At 44.7% G+C, this 26540-nt stretch overlaps 1 protein-coding gene across 1 annotated transcript in view; it reads left to right on the top strand.

Annotated features, from left to right (window-relative positions):
* LOC124595347 (nose resistant to fluoxetine protein 6-like) overlaps positions 1 to 26540 on the top strand; it is a 367206-nt gene that overhangs the window by 189262 nt on the left and 151404 nt on the right. Inside the window, exon 4 of the mRNA XM_047134061.1 lies at positions 390 to 604. Coding sequence (XP_046990017.1) covers positions 390 to 604 — 215 coding nt within the window. The remainder of the gene's footprint in view (positions 1 to 389; positions 605 to 26540) is intronic.

Genomic DNA, 26540 nt, shown 5'->3' with positions numbered 1-26540 from the left:
GCCGCATTTGCAATGGGTTATCTTGCGGTTACATCAACCTGTGATTGTGTAATCACTTAAATATGTTACCTAGACACATGTATTGTGAAATTTCATTACTTTGAATTAATTATTTTTCGGTGTTGCGATTTTCTTCCGTCAGTGTGGTTGTTAAACGAAACGACTGTGGTTGCAGTTCGCCGGCCGCGGTGGTCTTGCGGTTCTAGGCGCTCAGTCCGGAACCGCGAGACTGCTACGGTCGCAGGTTGGAATCTTGCCTCGGGCATGGATGTGTGTGATGTCCTTAGGTTAGTTAGGTTTAAGTAATTCTAAGTTCTAGGGGACTGATGACCGCAGATGTTAAGTCCCATAGTGCTCAGAGCCTTTTGAACCATTTTTTGTGGTTGCAGTTCGCGGGCGACCAGATGAAGATCCGCCGGGACAAGGGCTGGTGGGCGGTGTGCGTGCCCGCCTCGTGCTCGCCGCGGCAGGTGCAGCGCGCCCTGGATGCAGCATTCAGGGTCGCAGGCCCGCGCATGCGCATGCAACTGCGCGCGGAGCTGCGAGACGACCACTGCTCCACGGGGGAGCCCCTGCAGCCGGGCCGCTCCACCGTCATCTTCGTGTGAGTTAACGGCGGCTCCTCTCGGTGCCACCAATCAGAGTTTTTGGCGGGACGTTTCGAGTGCTACTGTCGGAACCATCTGCGTAAATGGATGAAAGACAGTAAAACCGAGAGTAGGCGACTTTGTGTGGGACGTACATGCGTCATCACAGAACGTGAAGGCCGGAAGTTTGCTCGTTTTGTAAAGCACGATAGGCGACGATCAGTGGCAAGTCTGACAGCAGAGTACATTAAATGTGAGGACACAAGCACATCACTCGGCACACACTGTTGAAGATGGAGCAGCGCAGCAGACGAGCGACCTAACAACATCGTCAATTACGATTGCCGCGGACACGGGATCGTGGCGACTGAACCACGAATCGATGGAAACCTGATGTCTGGTCGGACGTTTCTTGTTACATCATGTCGATGGTCGTGTCAGAACAATCTGTCATTTAAGGTAACCGGCTGCTCGAAGCAAATATCGTGCCACATAAGCAGGCGCAGGGGGCAGTGTTATGCTATGGGGGACATTCACCTGGGCCTGTGGTAGTAACCGAAGGCTCCATGACGGCTGTGGAGTACATGAATATTATTCCAAACCAACTGCACACTTCATGCTAATAGTGTCCTTCATGCACAAATGAAGTCGACACTTAGGTCATTGGCCAAGGTCTCACGCATCTCTATAGGCCCCCCCTTCCTCCTCCTCCTCCCCCCCCCCCCCCCATTACAATAAAATCAATGTAGAAATAGTGAAGCGGTAGTCACCAAAGAAGGGGATGTACATGTAAACAAAATATTTGGCAGTCACTCGCCTTCCTCCTACCACCCTTCTTTGGCGTCTCCATTCTGCTCCCACAACTCTTCAAACCTTGAACTGTCCTTTCACCAATAATAGTCAAACAGGTTCACTATCTTTCTTTCTTTTGCTTGTGCCTTTTTCCCGCAATGACGCAGGGTCAGCATGGTTAATCGGAATTGGCAAGGTTAATTTAAGTGGGTGGCCGGATGCCCTTCCTGCCGCCACCCCGTACCCCCTGGGACGGAATTGGTGTACCCCAACTGAATGTGTCAAGTGTAATCCATGAAATTGTGCGAATGTGTTCAGATGTCTGCAAGCTGTGTAACTGAGGCGGAACGTGGGGACCAGCCCAGTATTCACCCAGCTGGATGTGGAAAACCGCCTAAAAACCACATCCAGGCTGGCCGGCACACCGGCCTCCGTAGTTAAGCCACCGGGCGTATTCGAGCCGGGGCCTGCGCGCCTACCCGAGTCCAGGAAGCAGCGCATTAGCGCTCTTGGCTAACCTGGCAGGTTAGTCAAAAAGGTTGACTGCATCGTATTATTTAAACGATGATATTGCAGCTGCGGTAATAGGGACGCCTTATTTCATTGCAAAGCTGACCATGAAGCAGGAGCAACGATGTATTATTAGACAGTGGTACATAAACAATTCAATGAGCTCCGTTCGACAGACAAGAGCGCCGCGCCACACGCTCGAGTGTGGGGTCCGTCGTGAAATCGACACGTTTGGTCGTCAGACGATGCCCCTCACCCCACCGCACGTTCTATGAGGAGACTGCCAGATTTATGCGCAACAGAAGGACGCATGGACTGCGAGGAGCCGTTCTTAATGATTTACACCACACCAGACAACCGTTACAAAGTAATGTAAGCACAACAAGCAACACTGGCCGTAGACAGTGTCCAGCTAACCAGAGGCACCAGAAGATCCTGTAGAAAATCTAAACATCGAATGTGAAGAAGAAATTAGAAGTGTAACATGCTGCAGCTAAGCAATCTAGAATACAGGGTGTCCCAAAAAGAATGACCCGATTTTAACTTGTAATAATATTGAGACAAATGTCACTAGGTAAATGAAACAGCGCTAGATGTAATCGGCATGGTCTAGAGTTTCAGAAAAAATCCGCTAGATGTCGCTACGAGCGCTGACCTGGAGCGTGCAGCCAGTCTCGCGCAGTATGGCGTTCGCCCAACAGAAAGCGTATTGTGTTATTGAATTTAGTCGTACTCAATCAGTGATCGCAGTTCAGCGGGCGTTTCATATTCGATTTCGTGCTAAACCACTATCATGTCTCTGTAAAGGCGAAAGTCCCGGCCGGCCACGCGTTCATGAACAAACAGTGGAACAAATCCAACGAGCATTTGAGCAGAGCCCCCACAAGCCTACGCGTAGTGCTAGCCGAGAACTTGCGTTACCGCGCATGACAGTGTGGCGTGTGTTACGGCGTCATTTAGCCCTCAAACCATACCGATTACAACTGGTACAAGCTCTTCGAGATACCGACAAAGTGAAGCGAGTGGAGTTCAGCAATTCTATGCAAGAGGACATGGAAGAAGACACTTGTATGTCATGGTTGATATTCAGCGATGAGGCAACTTTCCATATTAGCGGTGAGGTTCAAAAAATGTGTTCAAATGTGTGTGAAATCTTATGGGACTTAACTGCTAACGTCATCACTCCCTAAGCTTACACACTACTTAACCTAAATTATCCTAAGGACAAACACACACACCTATGCCCGAGGGAGGACTCGAACCTCCGCCGGGGTCAGCCGCACAGTCCATGACTGCAGCGCCTCAGGCCGCTCAGCTAATCCCGCGCCGGTGAGGTTCACCGTCATGTGTGTTTATTGGGGGCTCAAAAATCCTGATGAAACAATTGAAAACGAACGTGATTCACCAAAAGTAAATGTTTTTTGTGCTGTCTCGCAAAGCAAGGTTTATGGACCCTACATTTTTGAGGAAGAAATCGTAACACGACAATCATATCTTGCAATGCTTCGGAACTGGTTATTCCCACAACTGGACTCTGACAATTTCATCTGTCAGCAAGATGGAGCACCACCGTACTGGCACTACAACGTGCCTAACAACAACGTTGGATAGGGCGTACAGGACTGCGAGACCAGGCTAACACTCTTCGCCTCCTAGGTCCCCTTACTTAACACCATGTGATTTCTTCCTGTGGGGATATCTAAACAATGTGTTTATGTTCCTCCCTTACCTCGTGACATTGATGAACTAAAAACCAGAATATCAGTTGCTGTAGCTTCAGTCACAGAAGACACCTTACGCTCAGTTTGGGATGAATTCGGCTATTGGCTACATGTCGCCCATGCAGACAGTGGAGGTAATATTGAACATTTATGATGGATTTTTTTAAACTTCTGTCTTTTGTGAGTAATTTGGTATTAAATTTGTTGGTGTTAAGCCCTTCTTCCTAATAAATAATTCTATTCAAAATCGGGTCATTCTATTTGGGACACCCTGTATTTTACCTTTAATGAAACGGGAGCTTGCAGACTTAAGGAAAGACAACATATTTAGGGAGCTGTAGATAGAAAAACATGATTATTCCATAATTTGCTACGAAGGCTTGGGGCAAAACATACAGTCTTAGTTACACCTCTCCTACATACCCAAACAAGCAGCACAGAAGACGAAAAAACGCTAACAGACGAAATACAGTAAAAGAAAATCAATAGCCACGAGCAAAAACTCGGCAATAAAGGTACAAAGACATTCCATCTCTGCAAAGACCCACAAAAGATGTTCGTCCCCCTATTAACTCATCTCTTCAGTTTCTGATACACTTCAGTTGACATGGAGGAAGAGAGGAATCCGCGCTATGATCACAGTAAACATACTGAAGCACAATGTTCCGCAAGCACCAATGTCATTGACAGAGAATTACTACCAACACATGACTCAGTTCAGAGATTTCATATACGCTGCTAGCCACTAACAGTTTTGGAGCTACACGGTTCGGAATAAGATAAAAAATCTTTCTGTAATAGCAAATTATAAAAATTTCTTTTATAGCGACTCCATGCACAGTTGCAGCGTGGTGAGAGTTATGGAGATCGGGTACATTGGCAGCCTCGTTATTCTGCATTTCCCAGAAAGTGTTGCTTCTATTGACCACCACGTAAAAGACTCACTGGCAACATACCTCGCAACAACTAAACCCAAGAACTTCCACTTGTTAGACAATGTGGCTTGTGATGGCTGATAAAGCTGTAGACACCGACGGAGATAAAAACATAAATCACAGAGAAAAATAGCGTTTTAAAGTCATCATAACGAATAATCAGTGCTTCATTTCCTGCAACGCTAATGTAAAATTACGAAGGACCGTTTGCCATAAAGCGGTTGAGATTTGTGCCTTGACTAACCCCTGACAAATACTTTTGTTTGCCTTTCTTAAAAACTAGATATACATCTCCAGATTATAAAAAATATTATTTTCTCATACTCTCACATTAAAATTCTCTACCACATATACACACCATCGTAAACTCAGATCCGCATTGCGAGGTTCGTAACGTCTCGTACTTGGATGGCAGCACCTACAACACTCAAAAAGTATCTATCCATTAAAAAAAAAAAAATTCGCATTTGTCTGGAGCGGCGTAGAAAAACTGCAGAAAACCTAAACTGGATGGTCGGACACAGGATTGAACTGCCATCCTCATGAATGCGAGTGCAGTATACTAACCACTTACCTGTACATTATCGTGAACAAACTGTTTTACCAAAAATCACGAGGACGGTTCACCCATTTGATGATGTATCTTGAATTACAAGCCTGTGTGACGGCCAGATACAACATATGCCGTGTGTGTAGACACAATATCTGAGCAGTCAGTTACAGGTAGATATGTAATGAATGGCGAAGTATGTCTTGAATTAACTGACTTTGAACGTGGGATGATGAAGAATTCAGGTTCCTGTGCTGAACAGAGCTGAAAGTGGATCTTCAAATTAACTACATCTGCAAATCGCCACAGCAGTTCGTTGAACGGACGTCACATCGCCTATGCAGAGCTTTATGGGGTGATGGACGGTCCACAGTGTGCCAGATTTGATTTGAGTTCATAGCATAGGGTACAGCAGCTGATGACTGATATCGCATCCGGAGTCTATCCTGACAGTCGGCCACGCAGTATGTGAAGGATAAATTAACAAACGAAAGTATCTTTGAGGCTGGGATGCAAGATCGCCCTCTGGAGGCGCTTCACGTTTTCTGATGATTGCAGAAAACGACATCTTATCTTTATTTCGACATTTTCCGAATGCGTCCCACACCGAAGATACGGGCTGCAGTGTACGTGCCACTGAGAAATCTTCTGTGATCAGGAGAACTGGGATCAGATCCCATCTACTATGTGAGGACAGTTTGCTCGTGTGGCTCGCTTCTCAAGTTGGCAACTGGGACGACTTGTTTGCCAGATGTCTTAACTGCGAATTTTTGGGACAGTCGACCATCATAAATGCGGGTATAGCGTAGTATCGTGATTGTGTTATCGATTACAATGAGAAAAGGACGACACATGCTGCAAACAAACAGCCTTTTCCTTTATAAAAGCAGCGAGGTGTCCACAGATCTAAACATCCTCGTCCGATAGACGGATCCCCACCACCACTGCAACATATCCCCCCCCCCCCCCCCCACTAGACTTTTCCGAGACGTTTGCGTGGTAATGCAAGATACTGACGCTAAGCATGGTGGTTATCACCTCTCCTCCCTCTGCTGGCCAAATCTGTAGCACTCTCAATATGTACACTCAGAGTGAGGTTGTCTAGCGATAAAATCGACATTGGACAATCGTGGGGAAACACGCAAGAAGTGGAAGCAAATATCCCACTGGTATAACGATAGATAAGTGTGAGTAGAACAACGCTAGTGGCGAACATCTGAGGCACTTCTTGTCATTTACATGTTACTGGCGAAAGTGAAGCAATATGGAACTGAACAAACACGTAAAATCTGTGTAACAGGTAAGGTGACGGAAGAAAGATTCGATGGAAGGGTTCTAGTGCTAGTGCACTCAAGGCTGAATCTCAAGTGTTCCGCCAGCATTTGGAACTATTATAAAATTTTTTTTGAGTCAACAGTCTTCTGACTGATTTGATGCGGCCCGCCAAGAATTCCTCTCTTCATCTCAGAGTAGCACTTGCAGCCTACGTCCTCAATTATTCGTCGGATGTATTCCAATCCTCTACAGCTTTTGCCCTCTATAGTTTCCTCTAGTACCATGGAAGTCATTCCATGATTTCTTAAAAGATGTCTTATCACCGTGTCCCTCCTTCTGGTCACCGATTTCCATATATTCCTTTCCTCTCCGATTCTGCGCAGAATGTCCCTTATTCCTTACTTTTTTTAGTCCACCTGATTTTCAGTATTTGTCCCAAATGCTTCCCCTCTTTTCTGTTCCGGTTTTCCGACAGTCCAAGTTTCACTACCACATATTGTTATGCTGCAAACATACATTCTCCGAAATTGCTTCCTCAAATTAAGGCATATGTTTGATACAAGACGATTCTCTTGGCCAGGAATGCCCTTTTTGTCAGTACTAGTTTGCTTTTGCTGTCCTCCTTAATCCGCTCGTCTTTGGTTAGCAGAATTCCTTAAATTCATCTACTTCGTGACCATCAGTCCTGATGTGACTTTCTCTTCGTTCTCATTTCTACTACTTCTCATTGCTTTACTTTCAGTCCATATTCTGTACTCATTACACTGTTCAAAAATGGCTCTGAGCACTATGGGACTCAACTGCTTGTGGTCATAAGTCCCCTAGAACTTAGAACTACTGAAACCTAACTAACCTAAGGACATCACAAACATCCATGCCCGAGGCAGGATTCGAACCTGCGACCGTAGCGGTCGTGCGGTTCCAGACTGTAGCGCCTTTAACCGCTCGGCCACTCCGGCCGGCTCATTACACTGTTCATCCCATTCAGCAGATCAAGTAATTCTTCTTCACTTTCGCTCAGGATAGCAAAGACTTCAACGAATCGTATCATTAATATCTATTCACCTTGAATTTCAATTCCACTTGTGAAACTTTCTTTTATTTTCATCATTGTTTCTTCGATGTACAGGTTGCAAAGTAGGGCGAAAGACTACATCCCTGTCTTACACCCTTTTTAATCCGATCACTTCGTTCTTGGTCATGCACCCTCATTTTTCCCTCTTGGCTCTTGTACATATATTACACGTCTCTCCTTATAGCTTACCCCTATTTTTCTCAGACTTTCGAACATCTTACACCATTTTACACAGTTGAAATTTTTTCCAGGTCGACAAATCCTATGAACGTGTCTTCATTTGTCTTTAGTCTTGCTTCCATTAACTGCGCAACGTCAGAAGTACCTCTCTGACGCCTTTACCTTTCCTAAAGCCAAACTGATCGTCATCTAACACTTCCTCAATTTTCTTTTCCATTCTTCTGTTTATTATTTTTGTCAGCAACTTGAATGCATGAGATGTCAAGATTATTGTGCGATAATTCTCGCACTTGTCAACTCTTGGAGTCTTCGGAATGGTGTGAATGATAATTTTCCGAAAGTCAGATGGTATATACATTCTACACGGCAACGTGAATGGTCGCTTTGTTGCCACTTCTCCCAATGATTTTAGAAATTCTGATAGAATGTTCAATATCCTTTTTGCCTTATTTGACCGTAAGTCCTCCAAAGATCTCTTAAACTCTGATTCTGATAAAGGATCCTCTATCTCTTCCAAATCGACTCCTGTTTCTTCTTCTACCACATCAGACAAATCTTCCCCCTCATAGAGCCCTCCAATGTACTGTTTCCACCTATCCGCTCTCTTCTCTGCATTTAACAGTGGAATTCCCGTTGCGCTCTTAGTGTTACCACGGCTGCTTTTAATTTCACCGAAGGTTGTTTTGACTTTCCTGTATGTTGAGTCACTCCTCCGGACAATCATTTCATTTTCGATTTCTTCACGTTTTTCCTGGAGCCTTTTCGTCTTAGCTTCCCTGCACTTCCTGTTCGGTTTATTCCTCAGCGTGTTGTATTTCTGTATTCCTCAATTTCCCGGAACATTTTTGTACTTCCTTATTTCATCGACCAACTGAAATATTTTTTTCTGTTACCATGGTTTCTTTACAGGTACCTTCTTTATAGCTATGTTTACCTTTCTAACTTCTGTGATTATCATTTTTAGAGATGTTCATTCCTCTTCAACTATACTGCCTACTGAGCTTTTCCTTATCTTTGGGTATTGATTTTTCCTGACTAATCTCTTAAACTTCAGCCTACTCTTCATCAAGTATACAGGGTGGTCCATTGATCGTGACCGGACCAAATATCTCACGAAATAAGCGTCAAACGAAAAAACTACAAAGAACGAAACTTGTCTAGCTTGAAGGGGGAAACCAGATGGCGCTATGGTTGGCCCGCTAGATGGCGCTGCCATATCTCAAACTGATATCAACTGCGTTTTTTTTAATAGGAACCCCCATTTTTTGTTACATATTCGTGTAGTACGTAAAGAAATATGAATGTTTTATTTGGACCACTTTTCGGTTTGTGATAGATGGCGCTGTAATAATCACAAACATATGGCTCACAATTTTAGATGAACAGTTGGTAACAGGTAGTTTTTTTAAATTAAAATACAGAACGTAGGTACGTTTGAACATTTTATTTCGGTTGTTCCATTGTGATACATGTATCTTTGTGAACTTATTATTTCTGAGAATGCATGCTGTTACAGCGTGATTACCTGTAAATACCACACTAATGGAATAAATGCTTAAAATGATGTCCGTCAACCTCAATACATTTAGCAATACGTGTAACGTCATTCCTCTCAATAGCGAGTAAAAAAAATGCATAGTGCACTATGGGACGTAACATCTGTGATCATCAGTCCCCTAGAACTACTTAAACCTCCCTAACCTAAGTACACCACACACATCTATGCCCGAGGCAGGATTCGAACCTGCGACCGTAGCAGTCGCGCGGTTCCGGACTGAGCGCCTAGAACCGCTAGACCACCGCGGCCGGCCAACAGCGACTAGTTCGCCTTCCGTAATGTTCGCATATGCATTGACAATACGCAGACGCATGTTGTCAGGCGTTGTCAGTGGATCACAATAGCAAATATCCTTCAACTTTCCCCACAGAAAGAAATCCGGGGACGTCAGATCCGGAGAACGCGCAGGCCATGGTGCTTCGACGACCAATCCACCTGTAATGAAATATGCTATTCAATACCGCTTCAACCGCTCGCGTGCTATGTGCCGGACAGCCATCATCTTGGAAGTACATCGCCATTCTGTCATACAGTGAAACATCTTGTAGTAACATCGGTAGAACATTACGTAGGAAATCAGCATACACTGCACCATTTAGATTGCCATCGATAAAATGGGGGCCAATTATCCTTCCTCCCATAATGCCGCACCATACAGTAACCCGCCAAGGTCGCTGATGTTCCACTTGTCGCAGCCGTCGTGGATTTTCCGTTGCCCAATAGTGCATATTATGCCGGTTTACGTTACCGCTGTTGGTGAATGACGCTTCGTCGCTAAATAGAACGCGTGCAAAAAATCTGTCATCGTCCCGTAATTTCTCTTGTGCCCAGTGGCAGAACCGTACACGACGTTCAAAGTCGTCGCCATGCAGTTCCTGGTGCATAGAAATATGGTACGGGTGCAATCGAAATTGATGTAGCATTCTCAACACCGACGTTTTTGAGATTCCCTTTTCTCGCTCAATTTGTCTGCTACTGATGTGCGGGTTAGCCGCGACAGCAGCTAAAACACCTACTTGGGCATCATCATTTGTTGCAGGTCGTGGTTGACGTTTCACATGTGGCTGAACACTTCCTGTTTCCTTAAATAACGTAACTATCCGGCGAACGGTCCCGACACTTGGATAATGTCGTCCAGGATTCCGAGCAGCATACATAGCACACGCCCGCTGGGCATTTTGACCACAATAGCCATGTAATGTATCACGAAGCAAATACTGTCCGCACTGGTGGAATGTTACGTTATACCACGTACTTATACGTTTGTGACTATTACAGCGCCATCTATCACAAAGCGAAAAAAGTGGTCCAACTAAAACATTCATATTTCTTTACGCACTACACGAATATGTAATAAAAATGGGGGTTCCTATTAAAAAAAAAACGCAGTTGATATCCGTTTGACCTATGGCAGGGGCATCTAGCGGGCCAACCATAGCGCCATCTGGTTTCCCCCTTCAAGCTAGACGAGTTCCGTTCCTTGTAGTTTTTTCGTTTGATGCTTATTTCGTGAGATATTTGGCCCGGTCACTGTCAATGGACCACCCTGTTTACGACAGCAATAAAATTGCAATAAATAGTGTAAAAGATGTGATTAGGTAACTTAAAACAGAATGTAGGAAGGAAGGTGATGTTCTAGTGAGACCCCGCTGGGTAAAATTAGAGAGCCAATATTCGAGGAAGACTGTACAACAGTCTGCTGTGTCCTTCATACTCTCGCGTAGGAATCACACTAATACGGTACGAGGGACTAAGGTGTGTGTAGGGGTATACAGGCAGTGGTAGTTTCAGCTGCCGGTAAACAAGCCATTCTTCTGTAGTTTCTTTTCAGTATGAATAGAAGCGAGTATCTTATAACACAAACTGCAGGTGGTTTGTGACGAAATGAAACCTTGAATTCAATTTCCTCCACACCATAATCAAGCGAGAATAGCTCTGCCTTCATTTACCTTTTATACAGGGTGTTTCATCTAAAACGTGTACCACAAATAATGCGGAAATGCAAAGTGCTACTGATGTGCTGTTGTCACAGAATGGGTTACTCGTCAGGGGCTCGTATTGTTAGCCACTGAAACAGTACATAGAAAGCGTTTTTTGCATATATACGCTTTTTTAAATAGAACTATGCCTATTGACATTAAAAAAGTAGAAATAGGGTAGATTAGAATGTCAGTGGTGTTCGTTGCAGGATTCTAGTGCGAGTCGTTTACGACATACCGCATTTTGAAAACTATCTACATCGGCACTTGTACAGGGTGGACCAAATAAAAGTGACCCAGGCGAGTGGAAACGACTGGAAGAGGAAAAAACCTACAGTTACTTCCAACAGGATGGAGCAACTGCCCTTACAGCCGCCCGAACCTTGTAGTTCATTTACATAATCTTCATACCTGGCGGAGGTGTTAGCAGAAGTCAGTCTGTTCAAGGCCCTAGCTGGCTACCCAGGTCACCTGATCTGTCAGTATGCGATTACTTTGTGTGGGGAACCTTCAAGTCTAAGTTGCATCGCAACAACCCCCATAGTCTTCAAGAACTGCAACAGAACATTTCGCATGAGATTGCAGTAATTCCAGCAGTCCAGCTTCGATCCGCCTTCAACAACTTGCTGACCAGGGTCAGAAGTGCCAGGAGATGAATGGTGGTCACTTTCAATATCTGCTATAGTCAGGTTGATATTGTATTGCCTTTCCTCTGCAGTGTTTCTCTGCACCCTGGAACTCTGTTCTCTGGGCCACTTATTTGCGCCACTCTGTCTGTGCAAGACCTGTGGTAGCACACGCTGAAGAACAACGGAAGTGCATACTGCTAGTTATGCTGATGCTGACCAATAACGAGACAACTGTCCATCGTAGGCTGTGTTCAAAAAGACCACTGGCAGGGACAATACACGCTTCCAGCACATGTGCTGGCATTTCAGTGGAGATGTCCGAGCAGGTTGCAATAATGCGCCGTTGCTTATCATCGAGTGTAGTTGGGGTGTCCTTGTAGATAGCGTGCTTCAGCTTTCCCAGCAGAAAAAAACCTGCAGGCGTAAATCAAGGGAATGGGACGGCCAAGGTACAGGTCCTCTGAGTCCAAACCGACGGTTTGGAAACAAGACATTCTGTAGTGCTTCGTGCACCATGGGCTGGACAGCCATCTTGTTGGTACCACAAGCTGCTCCTAGACTGCAGAGGAACGTCTTCCAGCATCCGTGGAAGATGGGCTGCCAGGAGGCTTCGATAATAGTACGCATTCCTTATTCCGTCTCCGAAGCCTATGAGCTGACGATTCACTTTCCCACACCATGCGTTTGCATTCCATGGACTTTGAAGTTCAACCTGAGGAAGCCAATGAGAATTGTCAACAGATGAATAGTGCATGTTTCAGCGGTTTGCCTGGCTATGAATGGTAAATGTGCCTTCATCACTGAACATGATACGTGATATATGTGTTGTATCATGTTTTAATGCCCTGTATAGAAATTAACATGCTTCTCATAATCGTTTCAATGGAGCTCCTGATGGAAAAAGATGTGATAAGGATGGAACCAATGTCGGCGAAGAATCCGTACGACACTTGCCTTACTCATGCCGCTTCCTCGTGGGATTGCGTTGGAGCTAACTGGCGGATCAGCTACAACAGAAACAAGAACATTAATTTCTCATCTTATGTCGTCACTTTTTTCCTTCTGTTGCCGTTTTGAAGAGATACAAAACCACTTTGACGCGACTAGGTGAAAATGTTGATAAATAATTGCAGAGATGGTTCACGTCTATTGGGATACACCGTACAAGAACGAAGTGTATTCTTCCTAGACTCTCCATACACCATGAGCATGTCGGTTTTTTCGGCGATGGTAAATCCCATTGTCCACTCACGACCTACAACTTGGAGTGTCCCACACTAACTGTCTAGCAAGTCGCAATGCACTCAAGGAACACACACACACACACACACACACACACACACACACACACACACACACACGGTGCTAGCGAACATAGCAACATAGTACGTAGCAACTAGGTTGAATCTTGCAACCAACACCACTGACATTCTAATTTTCCCTATTTTTAGTTTGTTAATATCAATAGGCATTGTTACATTTAAAATGGGTATATTGGCACAAAAAATAACTTTCTGAGTACTATTACATCAGTTTATTGGCTAACAAAATGAGCTTCTGACTGCCCATCCATTCAGTGAAAACCGCACATCAATAGCGCTTGCCATTTCCGCAATATTTTCAGTGTAAGTTTTACGTCATTCAACCTGTATAGGGACCTCGTTTGACTGTCAAACAAAATTAAATTTGATACGAGAATAATTAAATGATTAACAAGTCCGAAAACTGTCAGACATTTCACAATTTCAGTCTCATGGATGGAGGGTGCGTAACATTAATAAGAGGCTTCTTTTGGGTAATGCACTTGTCATAACCCTGCTCTTGGTTGGTTACTAATGTTGAGTCACGTTTCATGCTTTCGCTAATTACATATTACTTTGACCTTGTAGAGAAGAAACTGGGGATCCACGATCGTTATCTGAGCTCTACACGTGGCGATGAATGACATACAGTCGGTTGCAGATCTTTGTTACAGATCTAAAGCATTTACTTTATTCCACCTAGCAAGGAATAAAAAATGTACTTTTTGCTTCATAATTAACAAAGACGAGTGGGAATTTACTTGCATACAGAATACCTGGCACTTCGTACTGTGATGGTGCTATTCAGTTAACACGTCGGAAAACCCGAGGCAGCTCACACGACTCTTCATCACAACCTTTTCCACTCTAGGGAATCTCTTGTCATTGGAGCTAGTCTGCTAAGAATTAAACGAATCGTAAATCTTTCAATACCTACAGTCTTTAAATTTTGGCGTCAAAACGGATGCTTATGGGCAAACAAAGGCAGGATGTTAGGTCGACACATTCGAACATATGAGGACTTAATGTGACAGCTCTTTGTTATGAACAGTTTTATTGAAATATTAGTCCATTAAATTTCATTTTGGATATGAAGTGATAACGCAAATAAACAGAAGACGTAGGGACTAAAGTCTTTTCCCTTTTTTTTTAATTAAAGCAAGAGTTCACGTATTAAAATTACTTAGTATCAGCACAGTAATGTTAATACACAGAACCCAGTAGCATTTACTGTTTCAGGAGACACATACGGTACGTCATGTAACTCAGGTCAAGAGTACGCCCTGTAACTGATCTCGTAGAGAGCAACTGATACAGGAAGACTTGGTGTAGTGGAACACAAAATTTTTTTTGCTTTGTTGGCTGAATTTCCTTTCTATCTACTTGAAACTCGAAGAGTAGATACTGTGATTAAACATTCACTTATTTCTTGGACAGATTTTGAGATATTACATGTAAGATAAAAAATATATAAAATATCTTACGAAAAAACAGCTGTGAAGAAAATAGTGCTGTTTATAAGGGCCCTATTAGATTAGTTCAAAAACCCACTCTAAAAATTAATGAAGAATCTATTTAAGAAGAATATGTAATTATATGATTCTTCTGAAGACCATCTTAATATTTAAATTTATTGAAAAGTCACGTGTATGACGAAATAATAGTTAGAAACACAAAGAAATCACTAAAATGACAAACACAAGTACCAGTCTCATATCACATTCTTTATGGGCTTACATTTGACAGCATACACTCAACCCATAGTATGCCACTACGGTACCTCGCGTGCATTTCCCTCAGTGTCGCTGAGGATCTGTTTATCGGAAGAGGTAGCTAAGATTTGCGGATCCCCCCGGTTCTATTACAATGGAAAAGGCTGTTTTTGTGAAACAGCTGTCGTCCTGTTCTCATTGTAATCGACAACAAAACCACGATATTAAGCAGTACTCTCATTCATCATCACCATCTGCCCCAAAAATTCGCAGTTAAGACACCTGACAAGCAATTCGTCCCAGCGTTGATAACTTATAAAGCCTGCATCAGGAAGCGACTATTCTGTCCTCACGTCCTAGAGGAGATCCGGTCGCAGTTCTCCAGTTCACAGGAAATGTCTTAGTCTGATGTGTAGTGCAGCACATATCCACCTTTTGGCACTCATTCGGAAAACGTTGAAATGTGGATACGATCTTGCTTCCACTGCAATTAACAGAAAATATGTACCGCCTCCACGGGGCGATGCTATGTCCCAGCCTTGACGATGCTGTGGTTCCAGGATGCTACTCCAGGCGGGTGTAAAATAAACGTGCGCAACGGAAAATACTGAACGCGAAAATGAACATTTGGTCCTGTTTGACTGCCCCCTGAAACAGATCTTAGGATCTCTTAATGGTGATATTATCTCCTCGTTCTTGCTCTTTAACATATAAATTACAACATAGACGTAAATGAATGATTAAGGAAACTAGTAACTACTAAATGATAAATGTCATTTCTGCTTATACAGTTATTGTAGGTTAAAACCCCTTTATTGACTTACAAATGTTTATATATCAATGTGAAATGGACATAAAGAGATACAAATGGATTTCCTAACTAATAGCCGGCCGGGGTGGCCGAGCGGTTCTAGGCGGTACAGTCTGGAGCCGTGCGACCGCTACGGTCGCAGGTTCGAATCCTGCCTCGGGCATGAATGTGTTTGATGTCCTTAGGTTAGTTAGGTTGAAGTAGTTCTAAGTTCTAGGGGACTGATGGCCTCAGAAGTTAAGTCCCATAGTGCTCAGAGCCATTTGAACAATTTTTTAACCTAACTAATATGATTGATCAACTGCCCAAATCGCCCCTTTTTATGGCTACGCGATCTAATATAAATCATGCGAGATGACTGACATCACTTACGTACCAAACACTAGAAACACTACTTTCGAAGATGACCTACAGTGATGTGCAACCTCAGTGGAAATAAAATTTACGCGAACATAGCTGTTTAGCTTTATAGCCCTAATAAGCCGAAGCAGTTAGCAATATCACTGTATGTACTGCGCCCAGTGCGTCGGAGTGATGGTTCTCGTACACGTCTGCGACGATGGAAGGACCCCAGCCACAAAATAAAACTCTTTCAAACACTAGGACTAGTATAATCTAACACTGTCTTCTCCTCTCTGTGTGCTACAGACAAGAAACGCGAACTCCGAGTCACAAGGACGGAATTCAGATAACGTCTCTTCGTGAGTATAGACAGAAGACGTGCCCTCAGTCACTGAACGCTGCATACCCAAAGACGACTCCCTACCTGGAGGCGAAGTCCGGAATCGTATCGCAACAGTACAGTGCCTATATAATATCCTGAGAGCAAAGACAGCAAGTCCGCCTGTAGCAATAAAAGCTGATACTGAGCGACCATCAACCCGGGCGCTCAAAACAGAAGACCTCTTCTCTCCACTGCTGGCTTCCCAGCAAAGCTCGGCTCCCCTCCCTCGTTACTCAGAAGGTGAATCGTATTCTCGAAACCACGGAATATTCTCCATCTGTACAGATTATTCCGTCGTCCAGCGCTGAAAGTTTGTGAGGAAATACCTATACTCATACAATGGTAGTCTTCTTAGAGTAAAAATCCTCGGAAGTAACCCAGCCTGCGATTTCTGAGGTAACGCTTCCTCGTTCCTCTCTGCTGCGTCCAAGATTTTCAGAGTTTCTGAAGTGATATCAGGTTATCCTCTCAGCGTCACTACAAGCCGGCCGGCCGCCACTGTATTGTGCCAAGGCCGTCCGTCTTGGCACTTCCTGTGTGAAGCAGGACCAACGCACCTGTGCGGGCTTTTCCGCCCAGGGCTTGGGTTACGCCTGGAGTTTCATTTCCACTGGCGTTCCAACCTCTACTAGTACAGGCAATCATTCATTACGCCATTTTGATAATAAAGACACTCCGTCACCTTTCATGCAATAAGCGTTAACAACTACACTCCTGGAAATGGAAAAAAGAACACATTGACACCGGTGTGTCAGACCCACCATACTTGCTCCTGACACTGCGAGAGGGCTGTACAAGCAATGATCACACGCACGGCACAGCGGACGCACTAGGAACCGCGGTGTTGGCCGTCGAATGGCGCTAGTTGCGCAGCATTTGTGCACAGCCGCCGTCAGTGTCAGCCAGTTTGCCGTGGCATACGGAGCTGCATCGCAGTCTTTAACACTGGTAGCATGCCGCGACATCGTGGACGTGAACCGTATGTGCAGTTGACGGACTTTGAGCGAGGGCGTATGGTGGGCATGCGGGAGGCCGGGTGCACGTACCGCCGAATTGCTCAACACGTGGGGCGTGAGGTCTCCACAGTACATCGATGTTGTCGCCAGTGGTCGGCGGAAGGTGCACGTGCCCGTCGACCTGGGACCGGACCGCAGCGACGCACGGATGCACGCCAAGACCGTAGGATCCTACGCAGTGCGGTAGGGGACCGCACCGCCACTTCCCAGCAAATTAGGGACACTGTTGCTCCTGGGGTATCGGCGAGGACCATTAGCAACCGTCTCCATGAAGCTGGGCTACGGTCCCGCACACCGTTAGGCCGTCTTCCGTTCACGCCCCAACATCGTGCAGCCCGCCTCCAGTGGTGTCGCGACATGCGTGAATGGAGGGACGAATGGAGACGTGTCCTCTTCAGCGATGAGAGTCGCTTCTGCCTTGGTGCCAATGATGGTCGTATGCGTGTTTGGCGCCGTGCAGGTGAGCGCCACAATCAGGACTGCCTACGACCGAGGCACACAGGGCCAACACCCGGCATCATGGTGTGGGGAGCGATCTCCTACACTGGCCGTACACCACTGGTGATCGTCGGGGGACACTGAATAGTGCACGGTACATCCAAACCGTCATCGAACCCATCGTTCTACCATTCCTAGACCGGCAAGGGAACTTGCTGTTCCAACAGGACAATGCACGTCCGCATGTATCCCGTGCCACCCAACGTGCTCTAGAAGGTGTAAGTCAACTACCCTGGCCAGCAAGATCTCCGGATCTGTCCCCCATTGAGCATGTTTGGGACTGGATGAAGCGTCGTCTCACGCGGTCTGCACGTCCAGCACGAACGCCGGTCCAACTGAGGCGCCAGGTGGAAATGGCATGGCAAGCCGTTCCACAGGACTACATCCAGCATCTCTACGATCGTCTCCATGGGAGAATAGCAGCCTGCATTGCTGCGAAAGGTGGATATACACTGTACTAGTGCCGACATTGTGCATGCTCTGTTGCCTGTGTCTATGTGCCTGTGGTTCTGTCAGTGTGATCATGTGATGTATCTGACCCCAGGAATGTGTCAATAAAGTTTCCCCTTCCTGGGACAATGAATTCACGGTGTTCTTATTTCAATTTCCAGGAGTGTATTTACAAGGTGTACGTGACAATGTCAGTCTTATTTAAATATTCATATATGGGATATACAACCTAATTGCTGTTGTAAATCACGGCAAAATATGTAGATGAGTGCTTGTAAGGTGCGAAATTATAGCCACCTTACGTGGTTTGTTAACTTATCCTTCACATACTGCGCTGTCGATAGTAGGGGTAGGCTCCGGATGTGCTGTCAGTCATGACTGCTGTAACTTATGCAGTGTATTCAACTCGACAGCAGTGTGGCTCACAGCAGAGCGTCCATCACACCATGTATTTCTGGATGGGCGGTGTAATGTCCGTGCGTTGAACAGCTGTGGTCGTCCATTGTGATGGTTTACATGTGTTGCTCATTTGTAAACCCATCCTCTACTCTGTTCAGCTCGGGAACACGAATTCTTGTTAATCTTCGATACGCTACGCCCTTTGCACCTTGCAGCGTTTATTACCCCATGTTAAAAGTCGGTAACCTCAGAACATGCTGCCCCGTTAACTATTTACCTGCTGTAACTGGCTATTCAGACACTGTGTCTACACACACGCCGTATGTAGCAACTAGCTACAACACTGTGGTGTCATTCACGGCACATCTTCAATTGGGAGAACCCTTCCCATGACTTTTGGCATCCCTGTGTATTAACTATAACGCACAGACAGTTTTTCTACGTTGTAGATCCTACAATTTTTCTATACGACATTGTGAATCTCGCAATGACAATTTGTGTTTACAGTGGTTTGTGCATGTTTGGTTTGTGGGGCGCTCAACTGCGCCGTCGTCAGTGCTCGTACAAAGTTCCAATTTTTTACACAGTCCAAGCTAGCCACTGATGATGATGCAATGAAGAGGACAACACAAACATCCAGTCCCCGGGCTGAGAAGATCCCCAGCCCGGCTGGGAATGGAGTCCGGGACCGCATGATCCAGAGGCACCAACGCTAGCCACTAGACCACGAAATGCGGACGTTTGTGTATGTGACAGAGAGTTTCAATGTGCACATCTTCAATTGCGAGAACCCTTCCCATGGCTTTTGGCATCCCTGTGTATTAACGATGACGTACAGACAGTTTTTCTACGTTGTAGATCCTGCAATTTTTCTATACGACATTGTGAATCTCGCAATGACAATTTGTGTTTACAGTGGTTAAAAATTATAACATTTTTATAGTCTGAAGATGGCTGTCTTATTTTTTAAAAAGACAATGAAATATTGGTCAGAAATTATTCAAGGCAAAAAATCTCAATCACTTTACGGCAAACAGTCTTTTGTAATTTTACATTAGCATTGCAGGATATGAACCATTGATCATTCGCTATGATAGCTCTGAAACGCTGTTTTTCTTTGTGTTTTGCGTTTTTCTCTGCGGCGATATCGACAGCTCCATCCGCGTTCACAAGCCAAGTTGTCTCAGTTATGTTTTGCGAGAGTCTATTCCTACAGCATGGCCACTAGCAGCAACGCTTTCTGAAAAATGCAGAATGACGAGGTTGTCAGTGTGACCAACCTCCCTAGTTCTCACCACTAAGCGACTGTGTATGGGATAGCTATACATAATTTTTTTTTTAAATTGTGCTTTCGGAGCAAGATATTTTGTCTCATTCTGAACCGTGTGGCTCTGAGACTGTTAGTGGCTAGCAGCGTATATGAAACCTGTGAGCTGACACATACATTGGTAGTATTTCAATGTAATGATAATGATGCTATTCATATCATTGTGCTTCATAGAGTTGATTGTCATCATAGCACGCAGTGGTGCTGTCTTCCTGCATGCTAACTGAGTTTTATCAGTCCTATAACAGAAGTTGGAGAGTTAAATTAGAAGGCAGATGAACATCTTTTGTGGGTTTTTGCGGAGATATGTTTTTGCGTTGTTGTTGAATTTAGTCCTGTGGTTATTGACTTTGATTTGATTTATTTCGTCTGTAAGTTCTTTATTTTCTTCTGTGTTGTCTGTTTCGGTATAGGATAGGAGTAGCGCAGATTATGTTTTGGCTGGAGTCTTCATGGCAGATTGGTGGGGAAATTATGTATCGCTACAGAAAACTGTCAAAATAACTTTGCGGAAATCTGCAAGGTTTCGTTTCACTGAAAGTAAAATATTCTAGGTTGTTACGCCGTGTCTAGTCCTCTTCAGACTTCCTCTTCATAATGCATATTTCGATCCTTTTTTCAGGATCTACTGCTGTCCCCTGCATAGCTGGACAGTGTCTACGACCAACGGCACTTCTTGTGGATACATTACTTCTTGGCGCGTTTTCTGTCGCCTAATGTAACGAAGCGCTTGCCTGCAGTAACGTAAATCATTAAACACCGCTTCTCGCGCCCTATCGGGGCGGCCGATGTGTGTTTCTGCTGCTGCATACACCTGGCTCTCCACACAGGGTGCCTGCGCTGAAGTGAGGGACATCGTATGTAGACTACAACCGCGTGCCAGGTGCTGCAGTGCGGCGGCGTGGCGTTCTTGCAAGTCGAACGCCGCCCATCCGGACTGCTTAACTCCTTAACCACGCTGTCAGTCCCCTGCAAGTTTCGTTCGGAAGAAGGCAGTCCGTGGCGACAGACAGGGCGCTTTTCGGTAGGACGACGTCAGAGCATGGGAACGGCAGTATCATGATTTTAAACCGATGTTGCAATTTTAATGAAGATGATTAAAACATTCACTGCACAATGGGGTTTAAATTTGCACGTATTAGAATATGCAACCAACTGTTTAATTATTTTTCTAGTTGAATTTCGTCCGATTTATTTTGTGTTTGACTTCTAACTAGAGTTGTTAAACTTCCGTAGATTGTCGTAGACTGTCATGAGTAAATGTAGACTACAGTAGTTTTCCTAGTAACCTAGGTCAGTTTTAGACAGTAACCGCGTTACCTGTACTTCAGGAGTGTTGCATACCTATCGGACTTAACCTCACATCGATCAGTTTGTTTAGGTATGTGACGAGTGTCTTACTAGATTCTACATCTACATCTACATCTGCATCTTCATGATATCTCTGCAATTCACATTTAAGTGCTTGGCAGAGGGTTCATCGAACCACAATCATACTATCTCCCTACCATTCCACTCCCGAACAGTGCGCGGGAAAAACGAACACCTAAACTTTTTTGTTCGAGCTCTCATTTCTCTTATTTTATTTTGATGATCATTCCTACCTATGTAGGTTGGGCTCAACAAAATATTTTCGCATTCGGAAGAGAAAGTTGGTGTCTGAAATTTCGTAAATACACTCCTGGAAATGGAAAAAAGAACACATTGACACCGGTGTGTCAGACCCACCACACTTGCTCCGGACACTGCGAGAGGGCTGTACAAGCAATGATCACACGCACGGCACAGCGGACACACCAGGAACCGCGGTGTTGGCCGTCGAATGGCGCTAGCTGCGCAGCATTTGTGTACCGCCGCCGTCAGTGTCAGCCAGTTTGCCGTGGCATACGGAGCTCCATCGCAGTCTTTAACACTGGTAGCATGCCGCGACAGCGTGGACGTGAACCGTATGTGCAGTTGACGGACTTTGAGCGAGGGCGTATAGTGGGCATGCGGGAGGCCGGGTGGACGTACCGCCGAATTGCTCAACACGTGGGGCGTGAGGTCTCCACAGTACATCGATGTTCTCGCCAGTGGTCGGCGGAAGGTGCACGTGCCCGTCGACCTGGGACCGGACCGCAGCGACGCACGGATGCACGCCAAGACCGTAGGATCCTACGCAGTGCCGTAGGGGACCGCACCGCCACTTCCCAGCAAATTAGGGACACTGTTGCTCCTGGGGTATCGGCGAGGACCATTCGCAACCGTCTCCATGAAGCTGGGCTACGGTCCCGCACACCGTTAGGCCGTCTTCCGCTCACGCCCCAACATCGTGCAGCCCGCCTCCAGTGGTGTCGCGACAGGCGTGAATGGAGGGACGAATGGAGACGTGTCGTCTTCAGCTATGAGAGTCGCTTCTGCCTTGGTGCCAATGATGGTCGTATGCGTGTTTGGCGCCGTGCAGGTGAGCGCCACAATCAGGACTGCATACGACCGAGTCACACAGGGCCAACACCCGGCATCATGGTGTGGGGAGCGATCTCCTACACTGGCCGTACACCACTGGTGATCGTCGAGGGGACACTGAATAGTGCACGGTACATCCAAACCGTCATCGAACCTATCGTTCTACCATTCCTAGACCGGCAACGGAACTTGCTGTTCCAACAGGACAATGCACGTCCGCATGTATCCCGTGCCACCCAACGTGCTCTAGAAGGTGTAAGTGAACTACCCTGGCCAGCAAGATCTCCGGATCTGTCCCCCATTGAGCATGTTTGGGACTGGATGAAGCGTCGTCTCACGCGGTCTGCACGTCCAGCACGAACGCTGGTCCAACTCAGGCGCCAGGTGGAAATGGCATGGCAAGCCGTTCCACAGGACTACATCCAGCATCTCTACGATCGTCTCCATGGGAGAATAGTAGCCTGCATTGCTGCAAAAGGTGGATATACACTGTACTAGTGCCGACATTGTGCATGCTCTGTTGCCTGTGTCTATGTGCCTGTGGTTCTGTCAGTGTGATCATGTGATGTATCTGACCCCAGGAATGTGTCAATAAAGTTTTCCCTTCCTGGGACAATGAATTCACGGTGTTCTTATTTCAATTTCCAGGAGTGTAGATCTCGCCGCGACGAAAAACGTCTTTGCTTTAATGACTTCCATCGCAACTCGCGTATCATATCTGCCACACTCTCTCCCCTATTACGTGATAATACAAAACGAGCTGCCCTTTTTTGCACCCTTTCGATGTCCTCCGTCAATCCCACCTGCTAAGGATCCCACACCGCGCAGCAATATTCTAACAGAGGACGAACGAGTGTAGTGTAAGCTGTCTCTTTAGTGGACTTGTTGGATCTTCTAAGTGTCCTGCCAATGAAACGCAACCTTTGGCTCGCCTTCCCACAATATTATCTATGTGGTCTTTCCAACTGAAGTTGTTCGTAATTTTAACACCCAGGTACTTAGTTGAATTGAGAGCCTTGAGAATTGTACGATTTATCGAGTAATCGAATTCCAACGGATTTCTTTTGGAACTCATGTGGAGCACCTCACACTTTTCGTTATTTGGCGTCAACTGCCACCTGCCTCACCATACAACAATCTTTTCTAAATCGCTTTGCAACTGATACTGGTCTTCGGATGACCTTACTACTTACTGTAGAAATCGGGAGAATTGAATCGTCTAGAAACTGAGTGAAGATCTGTAAAGGGCGACGTAACCTACGGAACATTTTCGTCCTACATAGTCATACTCCTGTGCGTTATTTAAAAATAAACAAAATAACAAAAATGAAAATGTCCGTGTTTCATTCTTCTTTAATTCTCCCCCCCCCCCCCTCCCACATACATCTCGCATACTGACCGCGAGCAGAAAATTCGAGAAATTAGAGCCGATACAGGGGCTTACTGACAATCATTCTTCCCACGCACTATTCGCGAGTGGAACAGGGTTGGAGGGATCAGATAGTGGTACCGAAAGTACCCTCTGCCACACACCGTAAGGTGGCTTGAGGAGTTTGATGTAGATGTAGATGTAATACAGGTTTTACTCGAAAACTAATTTGTAACCTGAAACAGGGGGAAAAAAACTCAGATCTGTCCTCTACTCATGATGAAGAACGTCCCATAGAGTACAAAAACAATAGTTACATAGATGTTTTTATACTTGTGCACGTAAACTCTACTTGTCATCATAAGGAATTTCTTTGGTTACATAAAAGTGTAGAAGTTAGGCAGTTAACTGATTTTTATTACTTGTGAAATGCAATTTATATTCTGTAGGATGTAAAATACACAATGAACTAGCTCTGATTGGAATTTGTGGTAAGGTACTATGGGACCAAAGCTGTTGTAATTATCTGCAAAAGAAACAAGCAAGAAAACAAATGGAAGTCGTCGATTCTAAGTTCCTCTCTCACATATGCGTTTGTGTTTCTTTGTCTTCCAATGCTACCAACACTACAGGTTATCCTACCATTTAATACGTCATTTATGTACTGTACCAAAACACTGAACCGTAGTTTTGGCAGAGCGTAACTCTACTTCCAACATTCAGAAATATATGTGCACACTTTTTGGTCCTCTCATTCTTTAGTTTTTAACTGGAGTTTGCTTCTTTTTGTATTGACACTTGTTCCTTCATGTGAATGCCGTTTGAGCGCACCTGCCAACTCTTTCCGAAATATTGTGATCAACGTTTTTCCACCCCGTCACATCTTGGAATACATACAAGACATTCATAACAGTGTTGTTCAAAAAAAGATCGAATGTTAACTTTCGATATCACCTTATCGTCTATTTCAATGGACTGCTACATGTACTCATCTAATAAGATATATCAACAATAGTTTTTCCCTTACTTCGTTCAGTCACAATGTTTGATAAATTCCTCTCTTGGTATCACGTTTTCCAGTTTTCTTTTTTTTTTTTCAGTCGCTTTCAGTATTTGGTAGTTAGAACTTCTTTGAGAATTCCAACCAAATTTGAGAATACCAACCAAATGCATATCTTCTGCTATTTGTTGCCAAATCTACGCTGTATACAAGTTATTGGTTCGTATTGTATGGCATTTATCGAATACATCTTGACACAAATTCATCGCAACATTTGTTGCTGTGGTATTTTTTTATGAAGTAGTTTGCCAGTATAAATTCGATGATGACCTGCACTTTTGACATGAAGTCTGAAGCGTCACTCTTTGTCCTGTCTCAGAAAGGTATCAGTCTTAACAGAATTTCAAAACGAGCTCTACTCTTTACCTTTCGCGGGATTGTTTGAGTAAACAGTGGATCCTTGGACCAATACAAATGTATGGATGGAAGTTTCATCACTAATCACAAAATCAATAAAATGGTTCAAATGACTCTGAGCATTATGGGACTTAACAGCTGTGGTCATCAGTCCCCTAGAACTTAGAACTACTTAAACCTAACTAACCTAAGGACATCACACACATCCATGCCCGAGGCAGGATTCGAACCTGCGACCGTAGCAGTCACGCGGTTCACAAAATCAATAAAAAAAACCACTTTATTCATCCTTTTTTGCTAGCATACATAGATTCAGACGTTTGGAAACCATTGGCGTTTGTGTAACAAAAATATTTGCTTGTTCACTGATGTGTTGAAATATTTCATCTCTGGAAAAAAGTTAATAAAAATCTACTACTTCATTACACTTTTTCACCTTTTCATCTTTCACTTTGACACCATGGGAACTAGTAAAATCCACAATGTTCCGCTGATTTGCTCGAGGATCAAACCTCGTAGTTTGATCACTTACTCAACCATCAGACGAATTTTCACTATTGGGTGAAGGCAATCACATTATCTGTCAACGTTTTCCTGGTGCAAATTAAGTATTCGATGAACCACTGTCTTCCTCGCGACATTTTTCTATTGCGAGTGCGGCGGCGCGGATCCTTCCGTCCCTTTTACGACGAACCTGCACCTGACTGTGAACATTGTCTCAGCAGATCATCAGTAGGGAAGCCGGGCGATGCTTACTGAACTTCGACGAGAACCGGGCTGCGATTAAAGTCACTAATCTACGTTTCGGGAGAAAGTTTTCAAACGAAATGAAAGGTTGGAAATTTTGTCCTTAATTAATATATTCTGAAACTTAGATGAACAAGTATCACTGCCAAGCCCGTTCTAGTCTTAACACAGTCACTCACAATCCCCTTCACTCACGTTATCAAGTTGATGGTGTTGCATTTCCCGAAAACGTAATAGCTACAAATATACGGATTGTTTTTGATTGAGAATGATCGTCAAATATTAAGTCTGTCGGTACCTAATGCAGTCACAGTTTTTACCCACCGACCTGCTCAATACGCCATGCAGAATTTATGTCTTTTTCTCGTCACAAAGCTCACTTAAAAATTCCAAAATTTCTACACACCCATCGGAATAACTATGCCGTCACTTTACAACACTTTTGATGTATGAAACACTGCTAGATCCGGCAACTTATCATTTCCATCGGAACTACTACTACGCATGTCCGAACTGTTTCATGGCTAGGCTCC

Source organism: Schistocerca americana, chromosome 2 (assembly GCF_021461395.2).
Source record: "Schistocerca americana isolate TAMUIC-IGC-003095 chromosome 2, iqSchAmer2.1, whole genome shotgun sequence".
NCBI classification, from domain to species: domain Eukaryota; kingdom Metazoa; phylum Arthropoda; class Insecta; order Orthoptera; family Acrididae; genus Schistocerca; species Schistocerca americana.
Note: the sequence above shows the minus strand (reverse complement) of the source record. Positions and strands in the feature narration are given on the sequence as shown.